Source organism: Ovis canadensis, chromosome 13 (assembly GCF_042477335.2).
Source record: "Ovis canadensis isolate MfBH-ARS-UI-01 breed Bighorn chromosome 13, ARS-UI_OviCan_v2, whole genome shotgun sequence".
In the NCBI taxonomy this organism is placed as follows: Eukaryota; Metazoa; Chordata; class Mammalia; order Artiodactyla; family Bovidae; genus Ovis; species Ovis canadensis.
The window spans coordinates 40,195,904-40,209,405 of NC_091257.1; the positions used below are offsets into that span (position 1 = coordinate 40,195,904).

Sequence of the window (13,502 nt, forward strand, 5' to 3'; positions counted from 1 at the left end):
ATGGGCTAAGTTGCTCAGTCGTGTACAACTCTGTATTTCTGTCAGAATGTATCAATTTGGGTATCAGGAAGCATATAACTAACTAGGTCTCAGAAATAACTAATATGAAGAGGAAGAAAGAAACATACAGAAGGAGAAAGAAAACTATGGAAAATGAAATATGGAAGAAACAAAGTAAGAAATTTAAACTCTGTTTAGATATCAGCACCTGTGCATAATCCAGCTTCAAAAGCAGGTCCGCCCTCTTTCACCTGTTTAACAAAGATGGTGTCCATGGGTTCCAAGCGGTTTCTTTGTTTTCCTGTGGGAGAGAAAAGATCCAAGGCATGGTTTCACTTCACAATATTTTCATAAAATAGCAAAACAGGAAACTATGTTTAATTGAGACAATTAAGCCAAGATCTTTTAACGAAGTGTTAACCACATATCCTGGATTTGAATGCTGAAGTCATTATTAAGAGTATTTCACAAACTCAAACATTTATTTTGCTTCTTTCATAACACAACCGCCACAGTAGCAATGGTTTCCATTTATTGGGAACATTCTGTATGTAAATTACTACACTAAATACTACCAGCCTGAGAGCTAATTTCCATAGTGAGTAAATATTACCATGGAACAAAAGTGGACACGGAGGCTCAGGGAGATTAAGTAAGTTCTCCAAGATCACAGAGCTAAATTATACAGGTGGTACTCAAGTCTACTGCCTTTTTTCTTTTTCCATTTGTTCAGTAATTTACTTTTATCAAGTCTACTGCTTTTTGATACTGCATGGTATTAAGCACTGAAGTCATAATGCTAAGTAAAACAGTTCTTTCCCTTTAGGGATGCGGGAGGGAGACAGACATATGAATGAAGAACGATACAACAGTATTAAAAAACAGAGACAAACACAACAGACAGTCATGGTGATGAGGAGCAGGTGATCAAATGGGAAAGTCAGGACTTCACCAACTGCTATCCACAGACCAGCTCAGGGACTTGCTAAAAATCAATGTTTGGAGTCCAGTCAGAAATCTGCTTTGTCCACAATTTTCCCTGGTGATTCACCTACACACTAACATTTGAGAACAACTGACAGTTTCAATACACAGAAGTAAAAAAAAAAGGAGTCATGGATGAGAGAACGTTTAAAGTAAGTGATAAGTACGAAGGCAAGTACTGAGAGGGGACAAACAGGTAGATACTCAGAGTGTGGTCCCCAGACTGGCAGTATTGACAAACCCAGGAAGTCTGTTCAGATCTACTGAATCAGAAACTAAAACAGAACACACAGCCCTGACTCCTTAAAAAGAATGTAACTGAGAAAATAATGCTTATACATGTATGGGATAAATTTAATCCATTTTGTTAGACTGCAATGCTGGGCAGAATTTGATTGAGTGTCAAATATAAAGAATCCATAATTGTCATATAAAACTTTTTTTATATGAATTTTTATACATTGTACAGGATGCAGGGATCAAGACCATCCCCAAGGAAAAGAAATGTAAAAAGGCGAAATGGTTGTCTAAGGAGGCCTTACAAATAGCTGTAAAAAGAGAAGCAAAAGGCAAAGGAGAAAAGGAAAGATACACCTATTTGAATGCAGAGTTCCAAAGACTATCAAGGAGAGAGAAGAAAGCCTTCCTCAGAGATCAACGCAAAGAAAGAGGAAAACAATAGAATGGGAAAGACTAGAATCTCTTCAAGAAAATAAGAGATACCAAGGGAACATTTCATACAAAGATGGGCACAATAAAAGACAGAAATGGTATGGACCTAACAGAAGCAGAAGATATTAAGAAGAGGTGGCAAGAATACACAGAAGAACTATACAAAAAAAGATCTTCATGACCCAGATAATCATGATGGTGTGAGCACCAACCTAGAGCTGGACATCCTGTAATGCAAAGTCAAGTGGGCCTTAGGAAGCATCATTATGAACAAAGCTAGTGGAGGTGATGGAATTCCAGTGGAACTATTTCAAATCCTGAAAGATGATGCTGTGAAAGTGCTGCATTCAATATGCAAGCAAATTTGGAAAACTCAGCAGTGGCCACAGGACTGGAAAAGGTCAGTTTTCATCCCAATCCCAAAGAAAGGCAATGCCAAAGAATGCTCAAACTACTGCACAATTGCACTCATTTCACACACTAGTAAAGTAATGCTCAAAATTTTCCAAGCCAAGCTTCAACAGTACATGAATCGTGAACCTCCAGATGTTCAAGCTGGATTTAGAAAAGGCAGAGGAACCAGAGATCAAATTGCCAACATCCGCTGGATCATCGAGAATTCCAGAAAAACATCTGCTTTGTTGACTACGCCAAAGCCTTTGACTGTGTGGACCACAACAAACTCTGGAAAATTCTTAAAGACATGGGAATACCAGACCACCTGACCTGCCTCTTGAGAAATCTGTATGCAGTTCAGGAAGCAACAGTTAGAACTAGACATGGAACAATAGACTGGTTCCAAATAGGGAAAGGAGTACGTCAAGGCTATATATTGTCAACCTGCTAATTTAACTTATATGCAGAGTATATCATGACAAATGCTGGGCTGGATGAAGCACCAGCTGGAATCAAGATTGCCAGGAGAAATATCAACAACCTCAGATATGCAGATGACACCACCCTTATGGCAGAAAGCGAAGAAGAACTAAAGAGCCTCTTATTGAAAGTGAAAGAGGAGAGTAAAAGTTGACTTAAAACTCAACATTAAGAAAACTAAGATCATGGTATCTGGTCCCATCACTTCATAGTGATGGGAACCAATGGAAACAGTGACAGACTTTATTTTGGGGGGGCTCCAAAATCACTGCAGATGGTGATTAAAAGACGCTTGCTCCTTGGAAGAAAAGTTATGACCAACCTAGACAGCATATTAAAAAGCAGAGACATTACTTTGCCAACAAAGGTCCATCTAGTCAAAGCTATGGTTTTTCCAGTAGTCATGCATGGATATGAGAGTTGGACTATAAAGAAAGCTGAGAGCCAAAGAATTGATGTTTTTGAACTGTGGTGTTGGAGAAGACTCTTGAGAATCCCTTGGAGCTCTTTGCAAGGAGAGCCAACCAGTCCATTCCAAAGGAGATCAGTCCTGAGTGTTCACTGGAAGGACTGATGCTGAAGCTAAAACTCCAATACTTTGGCCATCTGATGAGAAGAACTGACTCATTTGAAAAGACCGTGATGCTGAGAAAGATTGAAGTCAGGAGGAGAAGGCGACGGCAGAGGATGAGATGGCTGGATGGCATCATCGACTCAATGCACATGAGTTTGAGTAAACTCTGGGAGCTGGCAATGGACAGGGAGGCCTGGCGTGCTGCGGTCCATGGGGTCGCAAAAAGCTGGACACCACTGAGCGGCTTGAAATGAACTGAACCACAAAAGTGACTCAAAAAAAAGAAACAAATAAAGCAACATCTATCATCAACTCCGCTTACATATTTAGCTATTTATTTGGAAAGAAAGCCTCTAAAAGTAGAGAATGCTAACTCTCCTTAAAATGCAACAAGACACAGTGGAAACTGCTTGTGCTTTTCCACAGAAGACAGGTATCCAAATTCCTTGCTTTGCCACCAGATAGTCCAGCTGTAATTAAATAAACCTTTTTACTTAAAGAAATGATTACTCTTTCTTTCATAGCACAGAGATATGTTTTAACATTCTTGAAAAGTTTCTAGGATTCAAAAGATAGCATATAAATGTGCTCAGCATAGCTTAAAAGTGAAGTGAAGTCGCTCAGTCGTGTCTGACTCTCTGCGACCCCGTAGACTGAAGCCTATCAGGCTCCTCCGTCCATAGGATTTTCCAGGCAAGAGTACTGGAGTGGGTTGCCATTTCCTTCTCCAGAGGATCCTTCTGACCCAGGGATCAAATCCGGGTCTCCCGCATTGTAGTCAGACGCTTTACCATCTGAGCCACCAGGGAAGCCTAGCATAGCTTATAACTGGAGCAATTTCTCAGTAAATGTGCATTTCCATTCACCGTGTTTAGATGAAGACTAGTTCCATGTTTTCAAGAATTAAAAACTCGAAAAGTCATAAAAATACACCTGCAAAGTAGCTATCATTCAATTTTTAAAACTGTTTCTATTTATCAGATCTCTTCCCAAGGAAACTCTATAAACTCTCTATGTTTAGATGACCTGAAAATAGTCTAAATCCTTTGGTCACTTTTCATTAGCTATGACAACCCCAACTGAAGGAAGTAAGAGAACTAAATGCTAGTTAACTCTCTACTATAAGGAAGAATGTTCTCATTCTGAAGAGATGTTTGTTGAAATACTTAGGGATGAAGTATTAGTAATCATCAATTATCATATTTTATTATTATATTGTTACATTTCCATTATTATAATGAGAAAGATATCTGCAACATAATTTTCAAATGATTTGAAGGAAAAAAATAAACCTAAATAGCCAGACACTCAGACACACATATGGATGGACAGATAAAGCAAATATATCTTAAACATGTTAATTGTGGAATACAGACAGACAGACAGGGCATTTGCTGTACTCTGAAAATTATAATACAGAGTTTGGAAAATTTTTCTGTATGTGCCAAGCTTTTACTTCACAGAACTGGTCATCCACTACTTACAATTACACATTTATTCGTTTACACATTGCTTGTTTGTCTTTTCAACTAAAATGAAGAGCAGGGATTTTTGTCACATTCACTGATGCTCAGAGACCTAACAATGCCTGGCACAGAATGGACATTCGATAAATCATTGCTCAATAAATGAACAAATTTCTTATTTAAATCTTAGATCAAGCTTTCTCTTACAACTAGTTTGAACAGGAAAAAAAAAATTCTTTTCAATTTAAGTCACTTAAAATGCAAACACTTAATTCCAAACAAGTTGGTAATCAGGCTAGGTCCTTATGTAGCCAACTCAACATTCACAGCAGTGGGTGTTTAAAGAAAACCATTTACTTTTTACTTGGCTAGAGATTTGAAGGTTTAATAAGTTTTGCTGTATCAAGTCATTGCTTCATGAAAAGATTTATATAATAAAAGAAAGGACATATTTTTCTTTTTATTAATGACTTGCAGTCCACCATGTCCCAAAGGTGATTATATCATACCTACATTTAAAAAAAACACAAAAATATAAATGACTATTAATGACTTCTACAAAATAGTAAAAAGCTGGCTATATAGCAATATAGTGACTTCTGAAAGTTCTCATAGGAACTTTCTTTTTTTAAATATAAATTTATTTATTTTAATTGGAGGTTAATTACTTTCACTTACACAGAATAAATGCAGTTCAAAGTAATTTGGTTTTAATTTCTATAAAGGAAACAATAACTTGGCAATGACCACCACTATAAGTTCAGAGCGACTTTGCCACATATCGACCAATCCTTCAATATACCGTGCCTGAAAATACATGAAGATGGAGTACAGTAAAAGAAGGGCCGGCCTTACAGCAAACACTATTTTACCTGCTGAGAGTTGTACTCTGATCCTTCTTGTTCACTTTCCTTTCTAGACTCTCTACAGAATTCTGACTTGCTATCACTACTGTAGATGTTATCCAATTTCTTCCGGACAATAGAAAATCTTCCCAGAGGCATCCATTAATTACAGACAGGTTTACTAAGAAAGATCCCTCTCTTCAATTTCTATATGCCTTGACTTTAAGTCTTATGTTAAACACATAGTTCGTTAATTTTAAGAGTGTCTTCTTTTTAATATATGCTCTCTGCAATTCCACTAGAGCTGGAAATCACCAGCATCAGATTTAAAGTCTGTGTTGTTCAATCTCCTATGCCTTTGGTTTTTTACAATCAGTTTCTAGACATGCAAAACTAAAAGTCCAACCCTGTGGTGCTTCATCAGGAAAATTCACCCCTTACTTCCCTGTAGGATCATTTGGCGGAGTCAGTGGCTTCCTTGGCCATTCTCAGTAAAACGTCTCTTTCAATTCTGCATGCGTAGTTTATAATTTCTTAGTTTTCTAAAGACCTTATTTAAGCGTCACTTCCTTAGCAGAAGAAAAGGGAAATGTGTCTTTTTAGCACACACATGTAACTAAATCTTTCTGTCTTTGAGAAAAGGAAGAACATGGTGGTGATCTTATGTGAATAAGAATGGCTAAAATGGGCATGTACTCCAGGAAAGGCCCATTTTATTCTATTTTGCCACTTAACATACAATTAGTAACGACTTAGATAAGAAGATGTAAAAAGCATATATGAAGTTACTTGAAGGTGAAAGTGACACTTTGAAATCAGAAAGAATGCAAATACTTTTACATTTCAGTAAATATGATTAGTTGGGGGGGGGGGGGAACAACTAAGAGAAGCAACAATGAATAGGTGGTAGCTGCCATCCAAACACTGAATGAGCATTCAGGTGGGCATGATTTTTACTCTCCATATCCCATACAATGCAGCAGTCAACAGCTTGAGACCTATGACCGGATTACAGGGTTTAAAATCCCAGCTCTACCACGTACTTTCCAAGAAGGGTTACTGGATTTTGCAAAAATTATTGTCTATCAGAAATTCAAATGTAATTCAGCATCCTATGTTTTTATCTGGCAATCCCATCCTCAAGGGGTTTTAAACAAATGATCTGTTGGTGCCCTGGTTAACTCATGGGAAAATGAGAATGATGATCATTTATTTATTTTCACCTGGCAAGGTTGTTATAAGGATTAGAAGAGAGAATCCATTAACATATTTACATAATGCTTCATACAAGTAGGTTTTTAAGGAAAGTTACTACTATGCTAAGTCTGATGATAACCCTTTAGGTTTACGTAGAGAGCAGGGGTGAATGAGGCCAGGGACACAGCACTGTCACAGGGTCAGGGCATGATTAAATACTGGTCTAGAGGGGAACGATACAAACTTAACCGTCATAGCAGAGGGAAGCTGAAGAGCAGAAACCAAAGAACAACGAAATAAAGAAGGGAGACGGCACTAAAACATTTCCAGTAACTCTGACACAAACTACAAATCTGCCTTAAAGAGTGTGTGTGCGCGCAGTCATTCAGCCACATCTGACTCTTTGGGATCACAAGGATTGTAGCCCTCCAGGTTCCTCTGTCCACAGAATTCTCCAGGCAAGGATACTGGCGTGGGTTGCCATTTCCTTCTCCAGGGGATCTTCCCGACCCAGGGATCGAATCCATGACTTCAGCATCTCCCGCACTGGCAGGAGGTTTCTTTACCACTGAGGCATCTAGGAAGCCCAGTGTATTAAAGAGATTGTGTCTAAAAGCCAGAAGCTCTAATGACCCTCTTCTCTGGAGAACGCTAAAACCTAAAACAATTGGATTTAAATTGTTTCAAAATTTGAAATATGAAGTACACAGAGCAAGCAGACTAAAGCAAACTGATTATTTTCTGAAGCAACAGATTTTGAACTAAACCAGTGACAAACAAGAGCCTATAGTGAAGACACACAGAGGGATAGATCAGGGAATCCTATAGTTCTCTGTTCCCTACAGGGACAAGAGAAATGTATTTCTTAGCAGTTAAAATTAAAAAAATTCTTTAAACAAAGAAATACCATCTTACATTTCAACCAAAAGCAAAGCAGCAGAAAACAATGGCAATTACTCAGATTGAGATTTTTTTTTGAATTTTCCTTCTCTCTCAGAGTTCACAAACATGCTATCAAACAACTTTTTAAATGAAAACAAATCTGTTTTCATAATGACGGATTTAAGTTCTTTTTTATCTATTTCTTTGCTATTAAAAAAAGAGAGAGAGAGACAAAAACAAAGAAATGCTCTTTCTATCTCTACACAAGAAAAGGCTGTTGAGATTAAACTGGGCTTAATATGAAAGTTAGATAAGCCTTAGAAGGCATGTGCTCTCCACAAAGGCAGAAAGCTAAAGAGGTCACATAATGGAATGCTAAGGCTCCAGGCATTAATTATTTAAAGAAAATCAATTAAATAGCTCATTGAAATTAAAATCTATTTTTCAGACCCCTAATAATTGAAACCCTGTAGACTGAGACAGCTATATCAAAGTTAAATGTGAATAATGAAAAATGATCTTTGTTTCGCTTTGCTGGGCTGTAGATCGCTACAGGCGAAGAAAGAAAAAAACAAACCCAGGGCGTGGGGAAGCACTTACTAAGCCTAAGTTTAGGAATATGGCTCTACTAAGGCAGAAGTGATAAATACAAAATTCAGACTAGTAATTACATCTGGGGGGACGAGAATAGAAAAGAAACTGTATAGAAAGGCCTTAGTCATATTTGTAATAATCTATGTCTTAGAGAAAGACAGAGAGGAATGAGGTGGTGCTGAAATATTAGGATGACATAGGTAGTAAGCATTTGCAAGTTACATTTCCCCTTTATTTTTCTGTTTGCCTGAAATATTTTATAGCTCCTTTTAAATTGTTGAGAACAGACTTCTAAAAAAGAGAAGAAAACAGGCTTCTAATTTTCATTTTAGGGGTCTGGTTCGCTAATGGCATGCAAAACACTTTTAGAGCCTAACAGACTGTTTAACATCAAAAATCCACATGTATCAATGATGAATATAAATCTTATATGAAAATTAAGTAGAATCCAATGCAAGAGGACGGTCATGGCAGATTACTGGGTCCTTTTCTCTTCTCTTCTCTTCCCTGTAAAGGCAGAAGCACTGAGAGAAAAAAAAAAAAATCGCATTCCAGCTTTCTAAACCTAAGTGTTTCCAAACTTCCACTTAAGACAACTCTCATTTCCACAGTGATGCCTAGTATGTTAAATTATATCTCCCAGGCCTCCAATCTGTTGTCCAACAAACCTTATGAGCTTTAAAGTCCAAATACCAATAGTCTCTAGACAATGTGCCACCTGTCAGGTCTCAATCACATTTCATCCATTATAAGCAAACACACACTTGCGATTCAATCTCATCTTCAAACAACATCAAATGGAACAAAGCAAAGCAAGAAAATCTGCTAAATATTAATATACAGATCATATTCTAACTTAATCATAACACACTTTCTTTCTACCCACACCAGTCTGATTTTTTTGTTTACTTTTTAGTGTGGAAAATGTCTAGAATTTACAAAAGTAGAGAAAAACAGTAGAATAACCTCTGGCCATGAACATAATTTAAATAATTATTCAAAATCTGTCATCTTGTTTCATTTACACTCAAATTTTCTTCCTAAAGTATTTTAGTGCAAATCCTAGGTATCATGTCAATTCATTCATAAATACTTTAAATATGTCAGCATGATTACTAACATATCAGAACTTTACTTCCTGCTCCTTGGAAGCAAAGCTATGACAAACTTAGACAGCATAGTAAAAAGCACAGACATCACTTTGTTAACAAAGATCCATATAGCTAAAGCTATGGTTTTTTCAGTAGTCATATACAGATGTGAGAGTTGGACTATAAAGAAGGCTGAGCACTGAAGAACTGATGCTTTCAAACTCTGGTGCTGGAGAAGAATCTTGAGAGTCCCTTGGACAGCAAGGAGATCAAACCAGTCAATCCTAAAGGAAATCAATCCTGAATATTCATTGGAAGGACTGATGCTGACGCTGAAGCTACAATTCATTGGCCACCTGATGCGAAGAGCCCACTCATTGGAAAAGATTCTGATGCTGTGAAAGATTGAGGGCAGGAGGAGAAGGGGGTGACAGAGGACAAAATAGTTGGATGGCATCACTGACTCAATGGACATGAGTTTGAGCAAAGCCCGGGAGACAGTGAAGGACAGGGAAGCCAGGTGTTCTGCAGTTCATGGGGGTCACAAAGAGTCGGACACGATTTAGTGACTGAACAATGAAGGAAAGATACAATCTGACACAGTTCTCCATACTATATAGTTATCTTGCACAACGTGTATCATATAAACTGACAACAAACCCGAGACTTCCTTACCTCAATCTCCCTAAAAGCCTAACATTAAGGCAAGGTATTTCATGACACAGAAATGTTAGCACCAAAAGCTATGAAACAAATTTAGAAAGGTCTCACATGTAAAATCACACCCAAAAAAAAAAAAAACACCCTAAAATTAAGTTCTGGAACGAGTGGAATGCTCTATCTATGTATTCAAATTCAGTGATGTCCTATATACAAGAGAATATACACCACATGAAAATCTCTGGCACACAGAACAGTGTCTGGCATACAGTGCACGTTCTGTAAATATTACTGCTGATTGTTTCAAATTAAAGTCCTGGTAAATGCCAATAGCAAGACTGCCCAAAATCAACTCAGAGACTTGTTTCAGGAACAAAGCTATTACTGTTACTGCAACTGATCTGTACGATTTCTCTGAAATAAGAAAGAAAACGGTCACTTATTAGTAATTTGAGTATACCACCACTAGGTGTCAGTTGCGAGCCATAATTTTCCGGCATTATAAATCTCCCAGTCAAATACTCTGGAGGGTGTTATTCATTCAACAAATATTTACTGAGCCCGGACAACAGACAACTTGCCAGGAGCTGATTACTCTGCGACAAACAAAACAGTCCTGGGATCTGTCTTCTGGAGTATTTGAAGTGTCTGCAACATCGTTTTTTTCCTTCTCTGAAGCTTCAGGAATTTCACAAAGTATGTATCGCATGTGGATTCACAGTCCTGTTATTCCAGTTGTACTGGATTTTAAGTTCTCTGCAAACCCAGAAAAATGTGCCACACTGCACTGACCACAGGCGACTATCTTTCCATCCCTGACCATACCACTGCCTGACCACGTAACTGATAAAACCTGCCCATCTTTCTTCAAAACCTCAGTCCTCTCTAGTCTTCAAGACTATCCAGTCTCCTAAAGTGTATTTTAATCTCCCATGAACTGTATTTTAATCTCCAAAGTGATTATGAGAAATCACTTTCTCATGTTTACCCACAGATCAGTATTACAACCAAACTCACCCGCAACCTCAACTTCCTCTCCCCCTTGACCTTCCAAAGCACTCCACTTGCCCACGTCCAGCTATGGACAATTCCAACCAGACCCTCCCTCTGCTCTCGTTCTTGGTGCGATGTCACTGAGTCAAACTGTGTAACCCACTGATTTAGAGTTTCCCAGTTGAGCTAAGTGTTTGACACTACTGACTAGAGTCTCTTGCTTGTATTGAATATTTTAATTCCCTTTCCCTTGAGGTTGCCATATCAAGCTTCTCATAACCTTTGAGGACTTGCTCTGCCATCTTGATTCCTCACACTGTTTAGATAACTGTACCTCTTACTTCACTCTATCTCAACTACTGTATCCTCTTTTTTTTCTTTTAAAAAATCTTTTCCTACCCATACCTCCGCTTCCCTGGTGGCTCAGTGGTAAAGAACCTGATTGCCAATGCAAGAGATGAGGGTTCCATCCCTGGGTTGGAAGGATCCACTGGAGAAGGAAATGGCAACCCACTCCAATATTCTTGCCTGGAAAATCCCAAGGACAGAGGAGCCTGGCAAGCTACAGTCCATGGGGTTGCCAAGAGTCGGACACAACTGAGTGACTGAACGACAAAAACACCCTTACTTCCCCTTGTTCTACCTCAGCTGAGGATTTAGTTACCAGCATTCTTCAGGACTCGGCTCCCCAAATGGCCTCTTCTCAACTGTAAAACCAATCTCTTTCTTCTTCTCTCCAGATCTCGTAACACACAAAAGCTTTCCAAATGTAAAAAAAAACAACGGAACTTCTCCCCACTCTGCCACATAGCTACCACCTCTCATTCTCCATCCCTTCATTTTCTTACTTCTTAAAGAATAGTCTACATTCACACCTACCTTCATTTCTTCACTTCTAATCCAGTTTCTCAGACATTGACAAGAATCTCTGGGGGACAGCACGCCCACCCCCACCTCCCACCCATTCCCTGATCTAATTCACATCACAGCCCACTGACATGCCTGATTCCCTCTGCTCACTGCCCTCAAACGGTTCTCAGTAACTTTACCAATCTGCTACTTGTCAGTCAGGTCAGATCCAACGGTATCTTTTTAGTCTACATCCTAAAGAATCTTCTAGGATGGATGACAAGTTACCCACCCTCCCCGAATATGATCCTCTCTTAATTAGCAAGCCATCAACTCCTCCTGGTTGTCCTTATACCTTACAAAATTTATTACCAGACTTCCTTTCTGACTCTTCTTTCTCTGACCAGCTCTAAGATGCTGCCTTCCCTTGGGGTCTACCTTCATGCTGGATGTCATCATCTCTGACTGTATTTGTGACTAGTGCTTAACTGTAGCATACAGAATGATGGCTTCCAAATTTATCTGCAGCTCTCACCTCTCCTTATGAGCTCCACTTCCAAAACTTCAGCTAGGTACTGAACATTCTACAGGCATTAGAAATATTGTTGTTGATGTAGTCACTAAGTGGTGTCCAACTCTTTGCAACCCCATGGACCTCAGCATACCAGGCTTCTCTTTCCTTCACTGTCTCCCAGAACTTGCTCAAACTCACGTCCATCGAGTCAGTGATGCCATTCAACCTTCTCATCATCTGTCACCCCCTTCTCCTCCTGTCCTCAGTCTTTCCCAGCATCAGGGTCTTTCCAGTGAGTTGGCTCTTTGCATCAGGTGACCAAAGTATTGGAGCTTCAGCTTCAGCATCAGTCCTTCCAATGAATATTCAGGGTTGATTTCCTTTAGGATGGACTGGTTTAATCTTGCTGTCCAAGGGACTCTCCAGAGTCTCCTCCAGCACCACAATTCAAAAGCATCAATTCTTCAGCACTCAGCTTTCTTTATGGTCCAACTCTCACATTCGTACATGACTACTGGAAAAACCATAGCTTTGACTATATGTAATTTTGTCGGCAAAGTGGTGTCTCTGCTTTTTAATATGCTATCTAGCTTTGTCAAAGCTTTCCTTCCAAGGTGCAAGCATCTTTTAATTTCATGGCTGCAGTCACCATCTGCAGTGATTTTGGAGCTCAAAAAAAGAAAATCTGTCACTGTTTCCACTTTTCCCCCAATTATTTCCCATGAAGTGACAGGACTGGATGCCAAGATCTTCATGTTTGAATGTTGAGTTGTAAACCAGCTTTTTCACTCTCCTCTTTCACCCTCATCAAGAAGCTCTAACTTACCCCAAACTAAACTTTTTCCCCGGGGAAGGAGGAGGAGGGTGTTTCCCTTCTGCATCCCTCAATCAATGGTACCTCCATCCATCCACTCACTCATATCAGAAAAACCAAGCAAAAATCACAATTCATCTTTAACTGGTAACATACATTCTACCCCCAAGTCCTACCACCAAAGTTGGGCAAACACAATTTCTAAATACCTCTGAAATTTGTTCTCAAATGCTGGTTTGAGACCTGATAAAATCCTGTTCAGCACAAAGCACACCCTATCTAAGAAACCCTTCCCTGGTGGTTAGACGACTCTCTGCGCTCAGACCCTGCCACAGCTGTGCAGACTTCTCTTTTTTACACCTTCATCTTCTACCATCCTATATAAAGAGTTATTAAATGTATATAGGCCAGGAACTGTTCTGGGTTTAAAGAAAAAAGTAATAGACAAAGCAAAATTGGGAGGACTTTGCTGGTGGTCCGATGGTTAACAC

The 13,502-nt window shown here is 39.0% G+C and overlaps 1 protein-coding gene across 3 annotated transcripts in view; it reads right to left on the reverse strand.

The window, feature by feature from the left end:
* Window positions 1–13,502, reverse strand: part of ARHGAP21 (Rho GTPase activating protein 21) — a 129,118-nt gene that overhangs the window by 45,133 nt on the left and 70,483 nt on the right. For all 3 annotated transcript variants that reach the window (XM_069547472.1, XM_069547470.1, XM_069547471.1), the window contains exon 5: window positions 209–301. In XM_069547472.1, coding sequence (XP_069403573.1) covers window positions 209–301 — 93 coding nt within the window. The remainder of the gene's footprint in view (window positions 1–208; window positions 302–13,502) is intronic.